The sequence below is a fragment of the Macaca fascicularis genome, chromosome 5 (genome assembly GCF_037993035.2).
Source record: "Macaca fascicularis isolate 582-1 chromosome 5, T2T-MFA8v1.1".
NCBI classification, from domain to species: domain Eukaryota; kingdom Metazoa; phylum Chordata; class Mammalia; order Primates; family Cercopithecidae; genus Macaca; species Macaca fascicularis.
The window spans coordinates 133290142-133313017 of record NC_088379.1 but is presented as its reverse complement, the minus strand read 5'-3'; the positions used below and the strand labels follow the sequence as shown (position 1 = coordinate 133313017).

Here is a 22876-nt window from a genome sequence, read left to right as displayed (position 1 = left end):
AAATCCTGAGGTTCTAAGCTAGTGGTTCTCAACCAGTAGCACACCTCTGGGGGGTGGGAACGGAGAAGGGTTGCTTTATGGTGTCACAATGCCTGAGGTGTGCTACTGACATTTAGTTGGAAGGAATCAGAGATGGTAAATGTCCAGCAATGCTCAACACAGTCCTGAATAAGAACTAGAAAAGTCAGATAAACACTAGGCAATCATGGATGTCCCATGCTCCTTGTCTGTTACTGCTTTAGGGACAGCTAATAGCCCAGTTCTGGTCAATAAGATATAAGGAGTGGCCTGCTTCTGGGATGCTTTCTTCTTTCCTATCAATGTTGTTCCAACTGTATATGGCTCTTGGGACTGCTATAGCTATCTTCTCCTCAAAACCAGTTTCTTCTTTATCTTCCTATTTCCTTCACTGGCACCTCCCATTTTCTGTTACTAAGTCCTAAAGCAATTTTGACTTCTCCTAACCCTTAACCTTAAGGTGATTATTCCTTTAGGTTTGCCTGGGATAAACTGATTTAACTCCTGTTCTCCGGCTATAATTATTAATGCCCCACTTTACTTCCAAAAGTGTTCCATATTGAAGGATAGAGTATATGGTTATTCATTACCAATTGTGTCACTCCCCTCAAGTACCTCTAATGTAGGGCTCAGCAATATGGCTCATAAGTTGTTTCTACACCTCTCCAGGACTAAAAAATAGAAGTTTTTACATATTTAAATGATTTTTTAAAAATCAAAAGAATATTTCATACCTGAAATTATATTAAAAGTTCAATGTCGGCCGGACGCCGTGGCTCAAGCCTGTAATCCCAGCACTTTGGGAGGCCGAGACAGGCTGATCACGAGGTCAGGAGATCGAGACCATCCTGGCTAACACAGTGAAACCCCGTCTCTACCAAAAAAAAAAAAAAAAAAACTAGCCGGGCGAGGTGGCGGGCGCCTCTAAGTCCCAGCTACTCAGGAGGCTGAGGCAGGAGAATGGCGTAAACCCGGGAGGCGGAGCTTGCAGTGAGCCGAGATCCGGCCACTGCACTCCAGCCTGGGCAACACAGCGAGACTCGTCTCAAAAAAAAAAAGAAAAGTTCAATGTCCATAGTTTTATTGGAACACAGCCGCACTCATTCAAGTATTGTCTATGGCTGCTTTCTCGTTATAAGGTAGAGTTGAGTAGTTCAAGGCAGAGACTTAAAATATAATCGGGCCCTTTACAAAAAATGTTTGCCAACCCCTGCTCTAATGTCTCCACTAGCTCTGAGTCTCCTCACCTCACGCACAAATACCCTAGCCTACTGATTTCCCACTCTTTCCCCTGCCTCTAATCCTTCAGACATCTGGCTGCTATATAACCTCTCTACAAGAGTATCGACCCTGTCACTTGCCCCATCAGTATCCTCAGTGGCTCCTCCAAAACCGACAGTGAAAGGTTCAAACCTATCCTATGAGACTCAAGACAACAGACAAGGGCAAGAGAGAACACGTCAAACGAGTCGAGTGCGTGAGACTTCAGAGGTCACTTTTTCACACCAGAATTTTAAGGTGTGAGTCGTCCCAAGTACATAAAACAGAATCTGCAAATAAGAGTGAATGACGAATAGAAAGACGACCTCAACCTGTCCACTTCCCTACGGCCGCAGAGATTATGATTCAAGGAATAACGAGACTCTAAATCCTTTAAAATTCTACAAGAGCAGCCTTGGCCAAACCCAGCGGGGAGTGGCTGCTCGGTGCCAGGGCGAGGAGCACGTAGACTGCCGATGCCAGAGAAGCCCGGTGCGGGCTCCGTGCTTTCTCTCCGTTCCAGGAAGACCCGAGCTCGTCGCCAAAACTTCTCGCCGCTTCCCGGTCTGCGCGCCCAAGCTGCCGGTTTCCCGAAAAACGCCACAGCGCCCTGGGAAAAAGCAGATGCCCCTCATGGGTTTGCGCCTTGCAGCTCAACTATGCCCCAGCCTCCCACAAGCCACCTGTCCTCCGCCAGGCGTCCCGCCCGGATCTGCCCCCGCCGTAGCCGCCAAGGCGCACGTGAAGCTCCCGGGCGGAGCGAGCGCAAGAAGGCGGGAGTTTGCGGACGCGAACCCAGGCCTGGGAAGCGAAGCGATTCCCGGGCGCACGCGCAGAGCCAGGGAACTGGAGGGGCGTGCCTCCCGTAGGGGTTACGGAGCAAGAGGAGAGCGCGTGGCGCTCAGGAGCCGGCGCACGCGCTGTGGTCTCGCCCCGCCCAAGAGCGTCCGAGCGGCCGCCGTAGCATCTTCTCTTCAGACCCGCCCCCCTCGTCTACTTAACCTAGCGGAGGCTTGCAGCTAGAGCAGGGAAGTGTGGGGCGAGGTGGGCGGGGCGTCGCACGCGTGCGCGGCCAGCGAAAGAAGGGAGGCGGTGGGAGAGATCCGAGACAACGTTACCCCGTCAACACCCAATCAGGAGCGGCCCTGACCCCGCCCCCTCTCCTCACGTTATTGGCTGGGAGGCCCCCAGATGGGCGGGGCCGGCCGTGGGGTTGGGGAGGGCAGGGGGCGGGGAGGAGGAGGAAGGCGCTGGCGGGCAGTGATGGCGGCGGGTGATGGGGACGTGAAGCTAGGCACCCTGGGGAGTGGCAGCGAGAGCAGCAGCGACGGCGGCAGCGAGAGTCCGGGCGGCGCGGGAGCGGCAGCGGAAGGGGGCGGCTGGGCGGCGGCGGCGTTGGCGCTTCTGACGGGGGGCGGGGAGATGCTGCTGAACGTGGCGCTGGTGGCGCTGGTGCTGCTGGGGGCCTACCGGCTGTGGGTGCGCTGGGGGCGGCGGGGTCTGGGGACCGGGGCCGGGGCGGGCGAGGAGAGCCCCGCTGCCTCTCTGCCTCGCATGAAGAAGCGGGACTTCAGTTTGGAGCAGCTGCGCCAGTACGACGGGTCCCGCAACCCGCGCATCCTGCTCGCGGTCAATGGGAAAGTCTTCGACGTGACCAAAGGCAGCAAGTTCTACGGCCCGGGTGAGGAGTTGGAAGGGGAGGGGAAGGACCCACTACAGCTCAAGCACGACCCCCTTCGGACGGGGAGGCCTCTGGGCACCGGGTTAGTTTGCCCAGCCTTCTCGTCGCCTGGACCCCCGCGCCTCGGCCGCCGCACCTGGGACGGCCCGCCCCGCCCCTACGCATACACCGCCCCCCCGCAGCTGCGGGCACCTCCAGCTCTTCTCCCGAAACCAGGGTCCCCGCTGGCGCCCCAGCGACCAGCGACCAGCATTCATCTTTCTTCCATGCCATGTCTCCTCGCAGTCTTTTTTTTTTTTTTTTTTGGCTGGATTTTTCAAAATCGTTACATTTGTCACCGATCAGCGCTGGCCCTTAACCTCTTTTGAGTCTCCTAATTCCTGGGGTGGTTGGGGCACCAGGGAAGGGAGATTTCTGAAGTTGGGACCTAAACTAAAGTTTTACGCTCTGTAATTCACAGCTTTCTTTTCCTTGCCCCCGCCTCACGCTCCTTTTTTTTTTTTTTTTTTTTTTTTTGGCCACTGATCTCCTTTTTCCCTCGCTGTATTGCTCTCCGTAAGGCCACGTTTAGGGGCATGTAAAGTCCCAACCCTCCAGTCTCTGAAGTCCGGACGAATAAGCAACACCTCGGACTCTTTTTAAACCAGTTTTAGTTCGGAGTTGCTTTCCATGATTAACAAGGTATGTGGGATGAGGACAGACCAGAATGCAGAGCTTATTAAAGACTGGTAAGGATATTCGCCCTGAGTTTTGGGGGTGGAGCTCCTATACCCAGCAGGCATGTCTCTCGTTTCTTTTTTCTTTTTTTTTTTTCTGCTTTTCAAGTACACGTTGATAATGACTTGTGTTTTCACTTAGCAGAACTGAGGAGAAAAAACTTAGAAGAGTCGTAGATTCATACCCCCATGTGCCAGTTATGCAAGTTAAAGATTTTTAGAAATTTGTTTTCAGAGAACTTTGTGTAGGGTAGTTGATTTAGAAGCCCTTGTTTTACAGTGTGGTTATAGCATACATTTTGGATTATGTTAATAAACTCCAGACTCATGGAACCTGTTGGTATATCATAGAGTTGAGCAACACTGTACATCCTGGTTGTGCACTGATTAGTACTAAGCTTTAAAAAAAGAAAAGTGGTGACTACAATAAGAATAAATAATTAAATTAGAGACCTAAAGTGACCTGGTATTGGAGAGAGTACATCCAAGCCTTAAAGTCACAGGGTTGACAGTCTGGAAATAAGCTGGTTTTCTCCTTAATTTAATCTCTAAGTGTTTGAGATTTATTGACACTTAAAAATATATACTTCTGATTTCAGTGGTTGGTAGCTGGAAGATATTTTAGAAGTGCTTTGGTTTGTAGTTTGTTCATTGGACTAGAGATAAGAAATAGATTTTTGTTGTTGAATTACGTAATTTATTTCTTAGTTGTTTGTACTTCTGTGTATATATACACATTTAATCCAACCAAGTGAATACATAGTTTACAGAGTTTTTGCTTCTAGTTATATAAATGTGAACACAAGGTGTCTACTGAAATCTTATATCAGCTGAAATGGTTAATACATTTTTGTTTACTTAAGCACACGTGGGACAAGAGAGCAGGGCCAAAGTACAGTATTTAAACAGGCCAAGTGAAGTAAACTTTTTTTAAATCAAGGATTTACACAGCATTTTATACCTAGTTCAAGCTTTTTCCCCATTAGTATTAAAATGTGTGTTAAGTGATTAGAAATCCTGTACAGGTTTAAATTTTTAATATAGACCTTACCCAGCTGAAAGATCAGCTTTTGTACCCTCTGTCTGAACTGCCACTGAAGAAAACAAAGTATTAGTACAAAGAATTGTATTAGTCCTCACACATTATGCCTTGGCAGTATCTGAAAATAGCTAGGAGAGACAGTCATAGAGACAGTTTGGCAGCCTCCAGAGGCAAATGTTTGTTCTGTGATAGAAATTAAAAATTAAAGCCAGGCGCGGTGGCTCACGCCTGTAATCCCAGCGCTTTGGGAGGCCGAGGCGGGTGGATCACCAGAGGTCAGGAGTTCGAAACCAGCCTGGCCAACATGGCAAAACCTCGTCTCTACTAAAAATACGAGAAAATCAGCCAGGTGTGGTGGCGGGTGCCCGTAATACCAGCTACTCGGGAGGCGGAGGCAGGGAGAATTGCTGGAACCCAGGAGGTAGGGGTTGCAGTGAGCCGACATTGCCCCATTGCACTCCAGCCTGGGCGACGGAGAGACTCTGTATTAAAAAAAATAATAAAAATTAAGAGTCATAGGTGGTAGATTGCTTTTTTATGGTAAGTGCACTGAGGGAGGCTCTTGAGATTACAATGGAGAAGTCAGTTTTAGATTAGTTTCTGCCAGTTCCTAGGTTCTGATGAACAACCTAAGAGTGATATACAGTTAGTATTCTACAGTTAATCAACAGCCTAACAGATATTTGAATATTTTATTATTGAAAGGAACCTTAAAGAAAGCCAGATCATTTTATGGGCTCAGAATATGTTGACATTGCATATTAATAGAAAATGTAATAAGTAGTACTTTTCAAAAAATCTTAAAGCCAAATTTCTGGCTGTAAAACAGATACAAGTTCAGTTTTGCTTTTAATTATTTTCATCCTCATAAATTAAGCAGTTTTGTAGCAGAATAATTCAGAAGCAGTAATTGTTAGTTTCTGTGCCTAACCAATATCTACTCTAATTTCACAGTAATGGTTTTAGGATTAAATTTTGTGAGATTTTTCCATAATGCTGAACATATGTTTATTTTTAGACATACATTTTTAAAGTTCAGACTCTTAATTAAATATTGACAATAAATTTGGTGGAGTGTACACATTTTGGCAAACAGTTGGCATTAACTGTATTTGCAAGTATTAAATTTAGTAACAGATTAGGCGCTTGGCCAGCATGTGAGGAAAGTTTGGTCATGTAAAACTGAATATTGGAGGAGAAAGAAAACCAGATTTGTTAAGCATCCATTAATTTTTTTATCTCCATAATTCCTCAGTGAAGTTGGTAAGTATTGCTGCTCTACAGATGGAGAATCTGAGGTTTAGGTATTTTAGGTAGATTGGCTTGGATCACATGTATGTCTGATAAATCCAGATGGATATTACCACAAAGCTTATCTATACTATTTCTAGTAAACTGCATCCTGTGATAAACTTGTAGAGAATCTTTTATTTTTCTAACTCACCAAGCATAACTTGTAGAGAATCTTACTGTTGTTTTTCTGCATACCCTTCCCTGGTTCCCCTAAATCCAAGGATATAAAGCCTCAAAAAAACATGCTTTCGGCCAGGCATGGTGGCTCACATGTGTAATCCCAGCACTTCGGGAAGCCAAGGCAAGCGGATCACATGAGGTCAGGAGTTTGAGACCAGACTGGAAAACATGGTGAAACCCCAGCTCTACTAAAAAAAAAAAAAAAAAAAAAAAAAAATTAAATAAATAAATAAAGGCCAGTCACGGTGGCTAACACCTTAATCCCAGAACTTTGAGAGGCCAAGGTGGGCAGATCACCTGAGGTCAGAAGTTCGAGACCAGCCTGGCCAACATGGTGAAACCCTGTTTCTAATTAGCCGGGCATGATGGTGGGTGCCTGTAATCCCAGCTACTCGGGAGGCAAGAGAATCAGTCGAACCCAGGAGGTGGAGGTTGCAGTGAGCTGAGATCGTGCCGTTGCACTCCAGCCTGGATGACAGAATGAGACTCTCTCTCAAAAAAAATGCTTTTATGGCTTTATGTTATACTGCCCAAAATGGTGGCCCCAAGTGGTTAATTAAATGTAAATTAATTAAAATTAGATATAATTAAAACTTGAGTTCTTTAGTAACACCAGCCACATATAAAGTGCTCAGCACCCCCATGGCTACCGTTTTGGACGGTGCACTTAGGTTTTTTTCAGATTGTGAGACTGGCGTGCCACCTGTTGCACTAACAAGGCACCTTTTAGAGTATTTCTGTCTTCCCAGAGAGTTGTTGAAAATACTGATTCTAAAGGTCGAAGGAGGAGGAGGAAACTTCATTTATTGAGCTTAGTATCTCTGATTTTCAAACAGCCCTATGAGATTGCCCAAAGCCACATATCTAGTAGGTGGCAACACTAAGAATTAAATCCAGGTTTTCATAGCTTCAATCCTTCCCATTGTATCATAACATAGTCTATTCAGTTTCACATGTTTACAGAATCATAAGTTTTGAAGACTCAAACAGCTAGTATAATTTTTAACACTTTGATTTAATATTACTGCTGTGGAACTTTACTAAAACAGTGCTTTTATTTTTTTGGAATGGCAAAAAATTACACACTTGACCTTTTTGATAGTTTATCTCGCGTTGTTGAAACTTATAACACTGCTGCTCCCTTATCCCAGGTAGAGTATTCTTTGACATATACCAAAGCTATATTTTTTCCAACTTACCTTTTAAGTTCCACTGAAAGAAAAAAGTCACATAAGAAGAACCCCATGAGATGCCTAATATTTAGGAGGTTGGGGAAAAAAACACATGTACCTTGAAGTGTTTTTCCTCCATTTTAAACTTTATCTTCAGTATGTTCACTTTTATTTAATAGTTTAGTTTGGGCCGGGCGCGGTGGCTCAAGCCTGTAATCCCAGCACTTTGGGAGGCCGAGACGGGCGGATCACGAGGTCAGGAGATCGAGACCATCCTGGCTAACACAGTGAAACCCCGTCTCTACTAAAAAATACAAAAAACTAGCCGGGCGAGGTGGCGGGCGCCTGTAGTCCCAGCTACTCAGGAGGCTGAGGCAGGAGAATGGCGTAAACCCGGGAGGCGGAGCTTGCAGTGAGCCGAGATCCGGCCACTGCACTCCAGCCTGGGCGACAGAGCGAGACTCCGCCTCAAAAAAAAAAAAAAAAAAATAGTTTAGTTTGCAGAATTGGAAACTCTATGTTTGCAGAGTTGCATCACAAAAACCGGACCCCATCTTACCTATTTCTTCATGGATGTCCTAAAGTTGACACTACCCACCTCATCCCAGCTTCTTGCTTTGAAGCCAACTGGCTTTGTTGTTTGGGCTAATGCCCATATGCTTCTGTTACCTACCAGTAAGCTAAAAGGATTAGCCAGGTTTTCTGATGGTTTTTTTATATTCTGCTCAAATTTCTACTAGTTATACTTAGTTGGCTCTGAATTCAACATCATCCCATTGTTTTTAATCTTTGAGGGCATTGTATTTGTGTTAAATACTAAAGCATATTATAAAAGGATAGGTTGAAACTGGAAGCTATTATTCAGGGTGGAAGAAAGGAGTAGATTTAATAACATCTGGAATTAGCCATTCAAATTCTTTTAATTATTTTTTCAACATTCTGACATAGACCACTCCTTTCCCTGTGCACTCATGACAGACCTGACTGTATAACTCCTGTATTCTTTTGGATCCTATATCCAGCCTCAGGATCTTTAATAATAGGATTTCAGCTCCGTTTTTAAATACTGAGAAAGACTTCCCTGGATTTCATTACAGTAAAACCTTAAGATATGAGAAATTGAGTTAACTGAGTCTTCAAAACAGATGTTTTCCTATCCTCATGGAGTTAATAGTCTATTAAGGAAGACAGGCAGTAAACAAGGATTTCAGTATGTAATTATAATCTGTAATTAAACATGCTGTAAAAGAAATTAATAGAATGGGAATAGAGGATAACAAAGGACTTTATTTAGATTAAGTGGCTAAGCAAGGTTACCTTTTTTGTGTTAAATTGTCAAGAAAAAGGACTTGACATTTCAGCAAAAACGTAACAGAGCCAGCCATACAAAGACTGGGTATGAGAATGTTCTGAAGTGAGATTATTACTATGCCTACTATACTGAGCAAAGCCATCTAGCAGTAGATCTAGAACTGATCATATTAGAAACATCTTTAATACTGTTGATTTTCAGATTTGGCTGTAGCCTTTATCTGATTAGTATTAACACAATATTTCATTTTCCATCCCTTTACTTTTAGTCAATCTGTGTTGTTTTATTCTTCTCACATTAATGACATATAGCTGGATTTTTTCATTAAATCTAATATTAGCACTGTGTCCTTTAATAGCTTAATTAGTGTATATGTTTTGTGATTACTGGTATATTTAGGTTTATTTCTATCATCTTATTTTGTGATTTCTCTTCACCTTACTTTTCTTTGCCTCTCTTCCCACTATTTTTCCTTCTCAGACTGATTTATTTCTTCCATTTTCTCCCCTCTACTGATGTCGATGTATTCTATTTCTATCCTTTTGGTGATTTCCTTAAGTTTTTGCTATAGCTGACTATCCTATGCTTTTGAATAATATAAGAATTTTAGCCAAACATCATTTTAGTGTGAATTAGAAAAAGCTGCCTCTTTAAGATACTTTACTGACATTTGACAGATTATTTCTTAATAAATAAGCAAAACTGCCATGACTACAAATATGGATAGTATCCCCTGCATTGTACATAGTCTTATGTTGAGGCCCTGGTTAGAAAGCTTTAACTCTGATTCCTCCCCCATCCTGTTTTCCACAGTATCACTATTAGACTTTAGTTTCACTATATTTTTTCAGAGTCCACCCCAAAATTGATGAAATTATCTTTTTAAAATAGTTCTTGTTTAAATTTACCAGCATGGTTATCATTTTTTAATTTACTGTTGTTTCTTGCATCTCATTTCTTGGAGTTCACTTTTTATTTTAGTGAGGTATGTCCTATAGTTTTTCACTGGCAGGAAAAATTTTTTTGTTTGTCCTCACTCAGGAATAATAGTTTGGGTTTAGAATATAAAATTGGAGAGTGGGCCAGGCACAGTGGCTCACACCTATAATCCTACCATTTTGGGGAGACCAAGGTGGGAAGACTGCTTGAGCCCAGCAGTTCAAGACTAGCCTGGGCAATATGGCGAGACCCTGTCTCTTACAAAAATATAAAAAATTGGCCAGGCATAGTGGCATGCACCTGTGGTCCCAGCTACTCAAGAGTCTGAGGTAGTAAGATTGCTTGAGCCCAGAAGATTAGTGAGCCTTCATCACACCACTGCACTCAACCTGGGTGACACAGCGAGACCCCGTCTCAAAAAAAAGTGTACATTGACCTTATTTTACCTCAGCTCTTTTGTCTTCCACTTGGTGGGGAGTCGGCTTGTAGTTTGTCTTTACTCTTGTTAATCTGTTTCTTCCCTTTGGTTGTAGTTGAGATCTTTTTGTCTTTGGGGTTTTCCTCTTTTACTAGGATTTGTCCAGGTGTGGTTTTGATTTTATTTACCATGTACCAAAGTCTACTCAAGTCTGGACATAATTGTCCTTTTTTTTTTTTTTCCCCAGAAAATTTGCTGTTACTTATTACCTCCTCCATTATCTCTGTTCCTTCCTCTGGAACTGTTAGTAGATATACATTAGGTTTTCATCTATTCTTAATGTCTCTTAATCTTTCCTTATGTACTGTTTCTTAATAATTTTAAGCAAATTTACTTTAGTTCTTTAATCTGCTTCTATTTATTCTTGGAATGCCAGTTCTCCTGTTATATGTGCTCACTCCTCTATGATGGTTTGTTTCTTCATGTAGTTTATATTTTTTATTGTGAACTTATTATCTTCAGTAATTACTTTTTTTAATTTTGGAGTATTTCCTGTAAAATTCTATGAGCCCTAAGTTGTGAAAGTGGCCCTGTAAAGTGGTTTGGGTGTGTTGTGAAATAGGGCCTCACGTAAGTTAAAACAATGATTTTTTAAATTAAGTAATACATGCTCAAAATAGAAAATTCAAAAGGATATACAGTGAAAAATAAGTCTGTTTCCCACAACTACTCCCAGCCACCAGGTTCCCTTCCAAAGAGGCAAAGGACCAGTATACGTATTGTTCTAGAGCTATTTTCGGTGGAAGTACAAGCGTGTGGATATCTTCCTTTCCCCCCACTCTAATTATAGTATACTATGCATACGCTTCACAATATTTTAATATCACAGGAGCCTTTCACATCAGTATAGAGAACCATCTTATTCTTTTAAATACATGCATAACGTTCTTAACGTTCTGTTAGATGAATGTCATAATTTAACAGTCCACCGTTAACATTTGTTTTCAATCTCCTGTTGCATGATGCAATAAATATGTACATGTCATTTTACACATGTGTGTAAAATTATGATTATCAAGTAAATTCCTGGAAATAAAATTACTGAGGCTTGGGATATGGACATTTTTAATTTGGATTCTTGTTTCCGAACTGCCCTTCAGAGAGGTTAGACCAATTTACACTTGATGAAAATGCCTGTTTCTAACTTCTTGCCAAAAACGTGATATTAAGCTTCTTGGTCTATGTCAATCTGGGTTAAAATGGTATCTCAATATTTGTTTACATTTACACTTCTCATTTACTTAGTGAGGTTGGACTTCTTTTTAAAAAGTTGAGTCATTTATGATTCCTTTTCTACAAATTGCTTATTCATATATTCTTTGCCACAGTTTTTCTTTTTTTTTTTTTTTTTTTTTTTTTGAGACGGAGTTTCACTCTTGTTGCCCAGGCTGGAGTACAGTGACATGATCTCAGCTCACTGCAACCTCTGCCTCCTGGGTTCGAGTGATTCTGCTGCCTCAGCCTCCCGAGTAGCTGGGATTACAAGCATGTGCCACCACACCCAGCTAATTTTGTATTTTTAGTAGAGATGGGGTTTCTCCATGTTGGTTAGGCTGGTCTCGAACTCCTGACCTCAGGTGATCTGCCCACCGCAGCCTCCCAAAGTGCTGAGATTACAGGCATGAGCCATTGCGCCCAGCCTTGGCACAGTTTTTCAATCATCATATAGATCTTACAAATTTTAGTTGTTCTTTGTAAAGTAAATCAGCCTTTGCTGCAAATATTTTTTCTAGTTTAGTTGTCTTTTACTTATTGATGGTGTTTTTTTTGAACCACACAAATTTTTGGTTTTATATATTCAAATTTATCTTTTATGGCTGCTAAGTTATGTAGTATATTTAAAGACTTTATGCACTTAAAAATTATTTTTAAAAATGTGTAGTTTTTTTAGTACCTCTATGTTTTCAGTTTTTTAGTTCCATTTGAAATTGATTTTGCTTTAAGATGTGAAATTAGAGTCCAAATTTGGTGGGATGGTGTGTGTTTGTTTGTTTGTTTGTTTGTTTTTGAGAAGGAGTCTTGCTCTGCCGCCCAGGCTAGAGTGCAGTGGCGCCATCTCGGCTCACTGCAACCTCCGTCTCCCGGGTTCAAGCGATTCTCCTGCCTCAGCCTCTCGAGTAACCGATATTACAGGTGCCCACCACTGCGCCCGGCTCATTTTTGTATTTTTAGTATAAGAGATGGGGTTTCACCATCTTGGCCAGGTTGGTCTCAAGCTCCTGACCTCGGGATCCACCCACCTTGGCCTCCCAAGGGGTTGTGTTTTTTAACAGAAGGTTATCTAGTTGTCCCAACATGTTTCCCCAAAAGGGGAGTAATCCCTTTTTCCCAATACTTGAAGTCATCTTGAGTGTTCATTCCTGTAGATATCTGCGTTCATACTATTTTTTCACCTTGGAATTTTCATTCTACATGGGTTGGATAAACTCAGGCCCCACTCCCATAAGTGGCACGGGCCTGGAGTTTTAATTTTTCCGTCTTTACCCCAGCCTACCCATGGACCCTGGAGTTAAGGCCATATGCTCAGTTCACAGTGTTGCTGGGAGCTTTTGACAGTAGCTCAAATTTCAGAAGCAAAATTTCATTTTCAGTCTCTTATAGAGTCATACTATTCAAGAGATTATTTAGTTTGGCCTCAACTTTAGGCAGGTAAAATAATTTTCCTAATTTATATTTGAGGGATCTAAGGACTACAGAAATTGAGACTTGCTCATTGTTACTTGTTGAGTGGATCCTCTAGAACCCAAGTATCTGTCTTCTTGAGAGGTTTTATTTCAGTTTTACCATACTGCATTCTCTCTAAAAGTCTTGGGACTTACTGGACCTAAGCATAAAAAAATTTATTAGTTCAGTTAATCACTTTTACGTATTGCCTCATTTGTTGATAGGCTCATTATAATCTTATTTGGAATAAATTACGCAATACTAAGTGTTATTAGTTACTGAATTTATAATCACAAAAGACTTGTCAAAACAGGCCTGAAAACTGCACTGTTGATAAACTTTAATTAATTAAAGTTCATCTCTCAGAGATGTGGTTTTTAAATAGTGAGAATAACTAAAATATCCCCTTAGAAACACTAAGGTAGCTATATAATCATCTTAATAATCACAGAATTATCTGTTACTACATATTTTATTTACTTCCTCCTGGAATTTTCTGTTTATTAAAGTAATATTTAAAACATTTTACAATGAACATATGTTGTTGCTGTTTCAAGAGTATGTCACCTCATTCTAACTGATTATATTAAAGTAAGCAGTTTTAGGATACAGTAACTAATAGGTTTATTGAACTTTAAAATACCTTGACCACAAGTTGGATTGACTCTAAAAACTAAATGAAATCTGAATTCTGACTAGTATACTATCATGTTGGTTTTTGTTTTTTTTGTTTTTTTGTTTTTGAGACAGAGTCTCGCTCTGTCTCCCAGGCTGGAATACAGTGGCGAGATCTCAGGTCACTGCAAGCTCTGCCTCCCAGGTTCATTCCATTCTCCTGCCTCAGCCTCCCGAGTAGCTGGGACTACAAGGCGCCTGCCACCATGCCCGGCTAATTTTTTGTATTTTTTAGTAGAGGCAGGGTTTCACCACATTAGCCAGGATGGTCACGATCTCCTGACCTCGTGATCCGCCTGCCTCATGTTGGTATATTTAACAATAGCTTTGAAATAAAATTTATCTTTAAAATGATGTCCTTGAATATTTGTTATGTAGGTACATTTCAGAGTATCTGCTTTGACTGAATAATGCTGTTCATTTTTTGTAGCAAGAATTTGCTTAAAATTGGGAGGCTATTTTTGGATCAGCATTATATTTTAATATTTGATAAAGCAACAGAATTTAATTCTTCTAGTTATTACTGAACTGTTAGTGTCTAAATGAGCCTTAATAATAAAAAATAACCAGATCAGTTTATGTAAACTAGCCTTTTTAGAAATAAATTAAGCTGGGCACAGGGAGGTTGAGGTGGGCAGATCACCTGAGGTCAGGAGCTCAAGACCAGCCTAGTCACCATACATGGTGAAACCCCCTCTCTACCAACAATATTAAAATTAGCCGGGCATGGTGCCACACCCAGTAATCCCAGCTACTTGGGAGGCTGAGTGGGGCAGGAGAATCACTTGAACCTAGGAGGCAGAGGTTACAGTAAGCTGAGATCACACCACTGCACTCCAGCCTGGGTGACAGAGTGTGACTGTCTCAAAAAAAATACTAATATAAATAAATAAATTATACCATGCAACAGACTTAAACCATTTCAAATTTGGTTTATTTGGGTAGCTCCCTATTGTTTTAATGTTATGAATAGCCAAGTATACTTACCAAAATATTAGAATTGGTAAATATTTTAAGTTTGTTATGTAAGGGGGTAATGGAATGGGAAGGTATTGCTGACTTTTCAGATAAGCTCCTGATTGTATTATGAATGCAGGGAAATATCCTTTTATTAGACCTCAAATCCTCCTTCCTCAGAGTAACCTATCCAGTTCCAACTTTAGTTCTTAATGTTATATTCTTTAATGACCTTACAGAAGGCTGGGCATGGTGCCTTAGGCCTGTAACTCTGACACTTAGGGAGGCAAAGACAGGAGGATTGCTTGAGGCCAGGAGTTCAAGATCAGCTGGGCAACAGAGTGAGACCTTGTCTCTACAAAAAATAAAAGAAATTAGGCAGGCCTGGTGGGCCATGCCTCTAGTCCCAGCTATTTGGGAGGTTAGGGCAGGAGGATCACTTGAGCCCAGGTAAGTAGAGCATACAGTGAAATATGATTGAGCCATGATCGAGCCATTGTACTCCATCCTGGGTGACAGAGTAAGACCCTGTCTCAAAAAACAAAAAAATTTGTTAATGGTCTTACAGGAAAGAGCATAGAAAACTATTACCAAAAAGACCTTTGCAGAAGTTAAATGCTTCCTGAGGGAAATTCTAAACATATGGAGAAGACAGCTTAATATAGTTTAGGCAGTAGGGGAATATGTTAATCACTGAATTATTCTTTTCTGTTCAAGAGTCAACAGAACATCATTTGTCTAGAATTTGGCTTGGATTATTAACTGTTGACTCAAGTTCACTCTTACCAAGTCATTCATTCCCCCCCACCGTACCCCAGAAAGAGCATATTTTATGAAATTTTTTTTTTATTCATTCAGTGTTGAAGCTTTCTTAGGGAAGTTGGTAGAGAAATTTATTAGAGAATGCACTGGTATATATTAATATACTCAAAGATGGAGGACTTTCTGATTGCTGTTTTTATAATGATTTTATCTTCTTTGTATCATTTAAATGTGTTCTATGGCTTATACTCTGAAGTGCCTGAAGTATATTAATGTTTGCAGGCCATGGAGATAAATACTATAATAGAATGCTAAGAAGAGCTATTGAGTAGAGCTTTTTTGTTACTTCTCTTCCATTTTGATTTAATAAATATTCGAAAATCTTCATTCTCTTGAAATTTTGTAAATAGTAAGATGCTTCTGTTTTCCTGGTTGTTACTCCGTCTTTGGACTTGTGAGTCTTCTATGTGTTTTCTTGAGATACACTGTTTGGAGGATTTAGGAAAGTGGAAGTAGTACTCCCAGTTCTGTCAGTAATTTTAGGCAAATCACACTGAATGCCTCTGCTCCGGTTTTTTATCTGCCAAGTGAGGAAGGCAAAGTCTGTCCCTTCCACTTTGGGAAATCTGAGAGGAAAGTGAGGTTGCTGGAAAATTCTTTCAAAAATTGAAACTATCATTTTCCATTTGTAGATTGTTATGGCCTTTATTAGTTTTATTTTTCCTTTTGTGTGTTTCACTTTTTGCTTTTCAAGTTTATAAACATTGGTCTAGTCAGCATTAAGGGTAAACATAATGTTTATATATTTTTTTGTCATTGTTTCTCAGGAAATGTTATTTTTACACACACTAGTTCTCTGTCTCTGTCTCTCTCCTTGTCCTCCAGAAAACACCCATTGCCACAAAGCGTGTATTTTGCACACACATGTGCGTGCACACACACAGACATAACTGGTTAATACCCTTTTTTTTTTTTTTTTTTTTTTTTTGAGAGTCTTGCTCTGTCGGCCAGGCCGCAGTGCAGTGGCGTGATCTCAACTCACTGCAACCTCCATCTCCTGGATTCAAGCAATTCTGCCTCAGACTCCCAAGTAGCTGGGATTACAGGCGTACGCCACCACAGCTGGCTAATTTTTTTAGTTTTAGTAGAGGCGAGGTTTCACCATGTTGGCCAGGCTGGTCTCAAACTGCTGACCTCAGGTGATCCACCCACCTCCACCTCCCACAGTGTTGGCGTGAGCCACCACACCCAGCCTGGTTAATACCCTTTTGAATGTCAGTTGAGATGATAGAAAAAGTTTGAAGGTTACGAATATTGGCCAGTGGTAAATTGTATTCCATATTCTTACATAGAAGACACATTTGAAAGTATAAAATGGTAGCCTATGTTAATAGATAAAATAAATTACAGGTACACATCCATTCAGTGGGATAATGTATAACCATTCAATGATTAAATAATTGTTGATAGTCGTGTGATACCAAGTAGCAATATGGAAAATGCAATAAGAATAAGAAAAGCAGAATAAAAATGTACTTCACTGGAACTGTTAGCTTTACTTTCATGTTACTGTATCAATTCCTATTAATGTTACTCTTAAAATTATTGCTAATGCTACTTCTAGTTCCATGCAGTAAACTTCAGGGAATGAATTTCACATCTGGTTAACTTTATAGTACAGTGCTGTTTGCAACTCAAGTTAATACTCATAAATGCTTAGATACCTATTTAAGTGAAACCTCAATTTCTACTCTCAGAAAGTAGAGACTTTTTGACACATAACTTTCAATTTCCTAAATGCTTTTACATATGAATATAATCATTTTGCTCATTTAAAAATCAAGGAAGTTGTAGTTTTTTTCTGCTTGTTTGCTTATCAGAACATACTTTGTTCTTTTATTTATAAGCCCTCTTTTTCACCACTCTGTTGTTGTTCATAATAGTGTTCATAATTGCCTACCATAAGTGAATCTGTTTGAAGGGTCAGAATCTTGAGTTTGGTTTTATTTGGAACTACAGCTAAGTCATTTGGAAGAAAATTATTTCATTCCTACTTTATGCCAGGCACAGTGCTAGGCATTGAGGATACAGAGATGAACGAATTGCTATTCTCAAGGACAGACCGTGGGAATGGTTTTTGTCAGCACATCAGTCATGCCATTTCTCCTCAGAGAGAACGGTACCTAATTCCTTGGGTAAAATGCTAATTATTGCTTAATGTGTCAGTCCAGAAGAATTATTCCTTATAGCTACTTCCTCTGTTTCTCAAAAGTCATGACAAGTAAGAGCTACTATTTTCCCTAATGACTTTTCTTAGTTTATATAGATCATTGTATATATATTATGGTAGTCAGGTGATTTATTTTGAATATGGGTCTTTTTTTATTAAACCACTCAGCAAAGATTTATTAAATGCGTGTTGAGCACTGAACTAGTCACTGGGACCACAAAGATGATACAGTCTGTTTTCTCATAGAATTACAAACTTCATAAGGATAGCAAAGAGAAAATTGTTACAGATTCACAATTCAGCTGAGTCTGTACATAATACATGATGTTCTGTTGATTATTTTTATTTTTTTTTGGATGCCACTATTAATAGCAACCAGTAAACATTATTTCCTCTCAAGCAAACTGGCTTCTAAACCTAACCACTTAAGTTTTTTCTTCTCCCTCATTACCTCACAGTCTTCATTTTGAATTTAAGTTTGGGGGTATCTGAAGTAATTGAAATTGAGGGTTTTAAGATGTAAGTGAAAAGCTTTACTTTGGTCAAAAGGCAGATTTCCAACAAATTTCTTCACTTATTCCATCTAGTATCTGTGCATGTTTTGAAATTAAGGATATATACAAATGTGAATTATGAGGGATTTTTTGTTTGTTTGTTGTTGTTTTGTTTTGTTTTTGTTTTTTACTTTTTCCTTTGAGACATTCTAAAATATTGTTAGGTGATCTAAATAATTTCTTTTCTTTTTTCCAGCGGGTCCATATGGAATATTTGCTGGTAGGGATGCCTCCAGAGGACTGGCCACATTTTGCCTAGATAAAGATGCACTTAGAGATGAATATGATGATCTCTCAGATTTGAATGCAGTACAAATGGAGAGTGTTCGAGAATGGGAAATGCAGTTTAAAGGTATTTTTATTTTGTTGGATTCTTTGGAAAATTAAATATTTGTTCAAAGAAAATATATACTATTTCACATGCTTTAAGAGCCTAAGGATGTCATCTGTTTTTGTTGCCATCATTATTTGATAATATTTTTAAAGATACCTAAAGCTGAGTGGAGTGGCACACACCTGTGGTCCCAGCTGCTGATGGGAATCCCTTGAGCTCAAGAGTATAAGTACTAACCTGGGCAACATAGTGAGACTTGTCCAAAAAAGGAAATTGCAAAAAATAGCTAAATAAAAATATGGTTGTTACATGTGATACTTATTTTGAAAATCCATATTTAAAAAATGACTTGTTACAAACTCTAAGCCTCATAAAAATTGTGATACTTGTAGTCCTTTAAAGCTTGTTCATTAAGGTTTAGTTTTTTTAAAATACAGGCTTATATTTAAAACTGAATTGATTACTGATTTCAATACTATAATTTATTCTAAAATGATTTTACAGGTCTTAACACTTGAAATGTAGGTAAAAAATATCGTTCCCCTTTATTATGCCCTCGTAACATCAGTTTTTACCACTTGTGTGACGCTGTCCCAGCTGTTTATCTGACCCCTGGGTCCCTTGGAACAACTGTTCTGGTTTGGCTGGGTACTGAGATGGGTCCTGTACTTAACTCATTTTTACAAAAGATGTCCAAGTGATTCTGATGCAGTATCCAACTGAGAATCACTGGTACAGACCACTCCCTTGAAAAGAATTCCCAAGCCTTGTAAGTTCCCTAATCCTGTTTTCTTTTGTTCAAGCTTTACATGTGTATAAAGACCAGCCATGGTGAAGCAATTTTAGAATATTTACATAATATTCTAGTATCATATTTTATATGATTCTAAAACAGACAAATGCCTTTTCTCTGTGTAATGGAATAATGAAACAAATTTGATCACCACTGATTTTCTTTTGATGTATCTTTCAGAAAAATATGATTATGTAGGCAGACTCCTAAAACCAGGAGAAGAACCATCAGAATATACAGATGAAGAAGATACCAAGGATCACAATAAACAGGATTGAACTTTGTAAACAACCAAAGTCAGGGGCCTTCAGAGCTGCAATTCTTACTCCCTTTCACAGAATGTCCAGCGTCTGGGTTTGATTCACCTGCTGCGAAAAACATTCAACAAATTGTGTACAAGATAAATGAATATCACTATGAAGATTTGATTACTAGACATTATTTATGCTGCCAAACTCATTTGTTGCAGTTGTTTGTAATGTCTAGTGGGGCTTCATCATCCTGAAAAGAAGGAGACAGGGATTTCTTTAAAGAGCAAGAAAGTCACAATATTACTTCTTTTCTTTCCTTCCTCATTTCCTTCTTTCCTTTCTTCTTTTTCTTTCTTTTTAAAATGTATCGAAGACAACCAGATATGTATTTGCTACTCAAGTGTACAGATCTCCTCAAGAAACGTCAAGGGACTCCTCTGTCACATAGTGTGTTTTTATTTTACCATTGGTGAGGGAGGCGACCTGATCAGGGGAGGTGGGGGTACACATCAATTTGAGTAGTTTAGGCTACTGGAACATTAAAATGTGAATTCCCAAACTTTTGTTTTTGGCTTTGTCAGGGAAAAAAAAAAAATCTTTATAAATCTTTGGAAATTAGAAGAAATTTCAGGTGGGTTTAAGTCAGAGCTAGTTCCCCAACAGAAAGATCATTTGAAACCAGTTTTTATCCCTTCTCTTTCCTTCCCTTTCCCTAAATCAAATCAATATTAATTGTGCCTTATTTCACTTAACATAGACTTGAATTATTTTTAGGGAAAGCCCCTATAATGAATTCAGAAGTCACTACAAGCAGCATTAAGACTGAAGTTGGAATATTCTGTTGAACGTAAAACCTTGATATCATTCTGTGTATATAGAATGTAAAAGGAATATTCAGTGTTAACTGCCATATATGTAATATACACAAACTCAATTAGCATTGTGATGGCCAAATGCATTCCCCTGTGCTTTTCTGTTTTAAAAAAAATTGAAAAATCAATTCTTATCCCCAACAGCTGCCTAATTTTAGGAGTCTGACCCTCCACATCTCACTGGTGTGGGTGCATGGGGCTGTGGAGTGGATATCTGTATGGGTGTGTCTGAATGTGTGTGTGAGCGCCTTGGAAGGGACTCTTTCTGCAGATACTGTAAATACAAGTACCATTTTAATAAAGCATGTACAATAAACCAAAATAAGCTTGAGTTGGACTTTATATACAGAACTGTAAGCCAGTGCAATATGATAACAGTTGTAAGATTGTGCATTTGATTCAAGGAAAAATCTTGGAAATGAAAAGCAGGCACTGGGTAACCAAGTTGTACACATTGTACCACATTCAGCATAACTTTAGGAATAAATTCCACTTTGTAGAACATTCTCCAGAAATCTGAGATTATTCAGGTAAGAATTAGTATATTAAATGTACATCTTTTTACTTTATATTTGATGCCAACTGATTATACTAGATGTATTGAACACAAAGCATTAAAAGAATATTGCACTGATACTAAATTATTCTTTTAATAGGCTGAAAAAGCCCTTACTAAAAGCCCCACATATTTCAATTATTTTATTTCATTATGACTACTTAGGTTCTGGGCTGGGGACAAGTTCACTTAAAACAATTTTATTTAACAAGTCGCCAGTTAAAAGACTTCTGCTTTGTAGCTATATGCAGAAGCCATCAAACAAAGGGGAACTTTTAACTGCAACACTAAGCTAAAGTATGTAAAATGCTACATTCTACTCAGTCTTGGAGTGCTTTGTAGAAAGTCATCTTCAGCCAAATCTGCTGAAGACAGGTGTGGAGTGCTGGTAAATGCTTTGTGTTTTTATGTAAAATATTTCCTCAACAAAAAATGCTAAAAGTACATGTCCTCTGTAGTAAACTGATATCTATATATATGAATCATTCGAGCCTAAAGTCTGGTAATAAACTGTACTTATGACTAGAGAAACCCTAAATATTCATGCAGTAAAAGTTACGTGGTCTGTTAAGAAAAATGAGTAATTTATGTTTTGGACTTGAAATAAACAGTGTTCTGTAGATAATTCCTCAACTTCAGTTGAATGTTTCTCATTCTCAGGTAGTTTTTCAGGTAGTGTTTGAATGAGGGGACCAGACAGTGCTGGTATTGTTCCTGTCCCTGCCCCCCATCCCTCCCCCCACACACTCTACTGCTTAGCCCTATTTTCCAAACTTGCCTGATAATTAGAATTGCTTAAGGTACAGATTCTTAGCCTTCAATCCAGACCTACCACCTGCTAAGCCAGAATCTAAAGAGAATGGGCCTCAGAATTTATTTGTAAGGAATGCCTCAGGTAATTGTTATGAACAGAAACACTTAGGAAACACTAATTTTTCAAGTTAATATTGACCATCTTTGTCAGGCACTTGAAATGGCCTTACTCAGGTAATTTTGATCTGATTCCCTTCATTTGGTTTTGTGTCATTCAGGAGACTTCACAAAATTCTAATGTATGATTTTAGAAAACAGCAAATTTTGATAGTCTTTAGATTTTTATCTTTGGGTAGCATTTCCAAGTTGGCATATCTCCCACATTAAATCTATACTCTGTGTACTAGCCAGTTTCTCTGCATTAGAAAATGAACCCGTAACAGTTACAGATCAGGTTTTTAAAACCTTTACCATGGTGCTAAGGCTGCTTGTGTTTCCTAACGGTAATTCTACCTGCCTTTCTGCAGGTAGATCTGTTTCTGCAGGTAGATCTGCAGAATCCAACATTACACATACCTTTACTCACATTCTTGAAGCTAATTTGCTGAATTACTACTGGGAGATATTTTGTTCTGTAGAAAACTCGATATTGGATCGGGCTGTCCTTATCCAAGTATTTTACATAACCTCTATTGATAACTGGGAAGTGCAGCAAGTTGCTGGTAAGATGTGCCATTAACATGTTAACAGTGTGTAACTACAGAGCTTTTATGGATCAGAATAAGCGGGTAATACTGTAGCAAAGAATTTGTAAAACTTGCAAGTTGCTTTGAGCATATTGAAAATAGTCATGGAATATTGTAACAATGATATTGAATGAATTGTTCAAATTCTTCTAATTAAAGTAGCAAATGCTTAAAAGATAACTTTTGAGTATCTATGTTCCATTAAGGTCAGCTATCAATTTGTTAGATGATATTCATCACAGATTATTATTTGGCTATGGCAAGAAAGTTCCAATAAAGACCTCCCAGTTTTCCTGTTTTTAGGCAAAAAGCATCATTCCTAGGCACTATCAGAAAAGCATGTACAGAAAACTTGGAGTACCAGCTTTGCATTTGTTCTACCACCACTAGTGATTGAGAGAACATTTGGGCTACCTGCAATTACTCCATTCAAGAGAGCACTTGACATGCTGTGAACACTGGCTTATTCCCACAATTTTTCTTTTACTGTATCCACATAAGAAAACCACATCATGATGTTTAGTGTAAGAAGACTGATCAATATTTGCATATGCCTTTAAATACTCTGAAAGCATGATTTTAGTGACTGCATAGTGTTGTTCCCAAATAATAAAGTTTTTAATGAAACTGCAGGAAGC

At 39.4% G+C, this 22876-nt stretch overlaps 1 protein-coding gene across 2 annotated transcripts; it reads left to right on the top strand.

Annotated features, from left to right (window-relative positions):
* Positions 1–2517: 2517 nt before the first annotated feature.
* PGRMC2 (progesterone receptor membrane component 2) lies at positions 2518–21372 on the top strand. 2 transcript variants are annotated; one of them, XR_012435092.1, is made up of 3 exons: positions 2518–3640; positions 18130–18285; positions 19241–21372. XR_012435092.1 is itself a non-coding variant. In XM_005555906.5 (3 exons), exons 1-3 carry the CDS (start codon positions 2542–2544, stop codon positions 19336–19338), a joined length of 672 nt encoding a protein of 223 aa, XP_005555963.2. In that variant the 5' UTR covers positions 2518–2541; the 3' UTR covers positions 19339–21372. The 2 variants fall into 2 exon arrangements, 1 of the variants encoding a protein (XP_005555963.2); XM_005555906.5 differs by having other exon boundaries at positions 2518–2959.
* The last annotated feature ends 1504 nt before the right edge of the window (positions 21373–22876 follow it).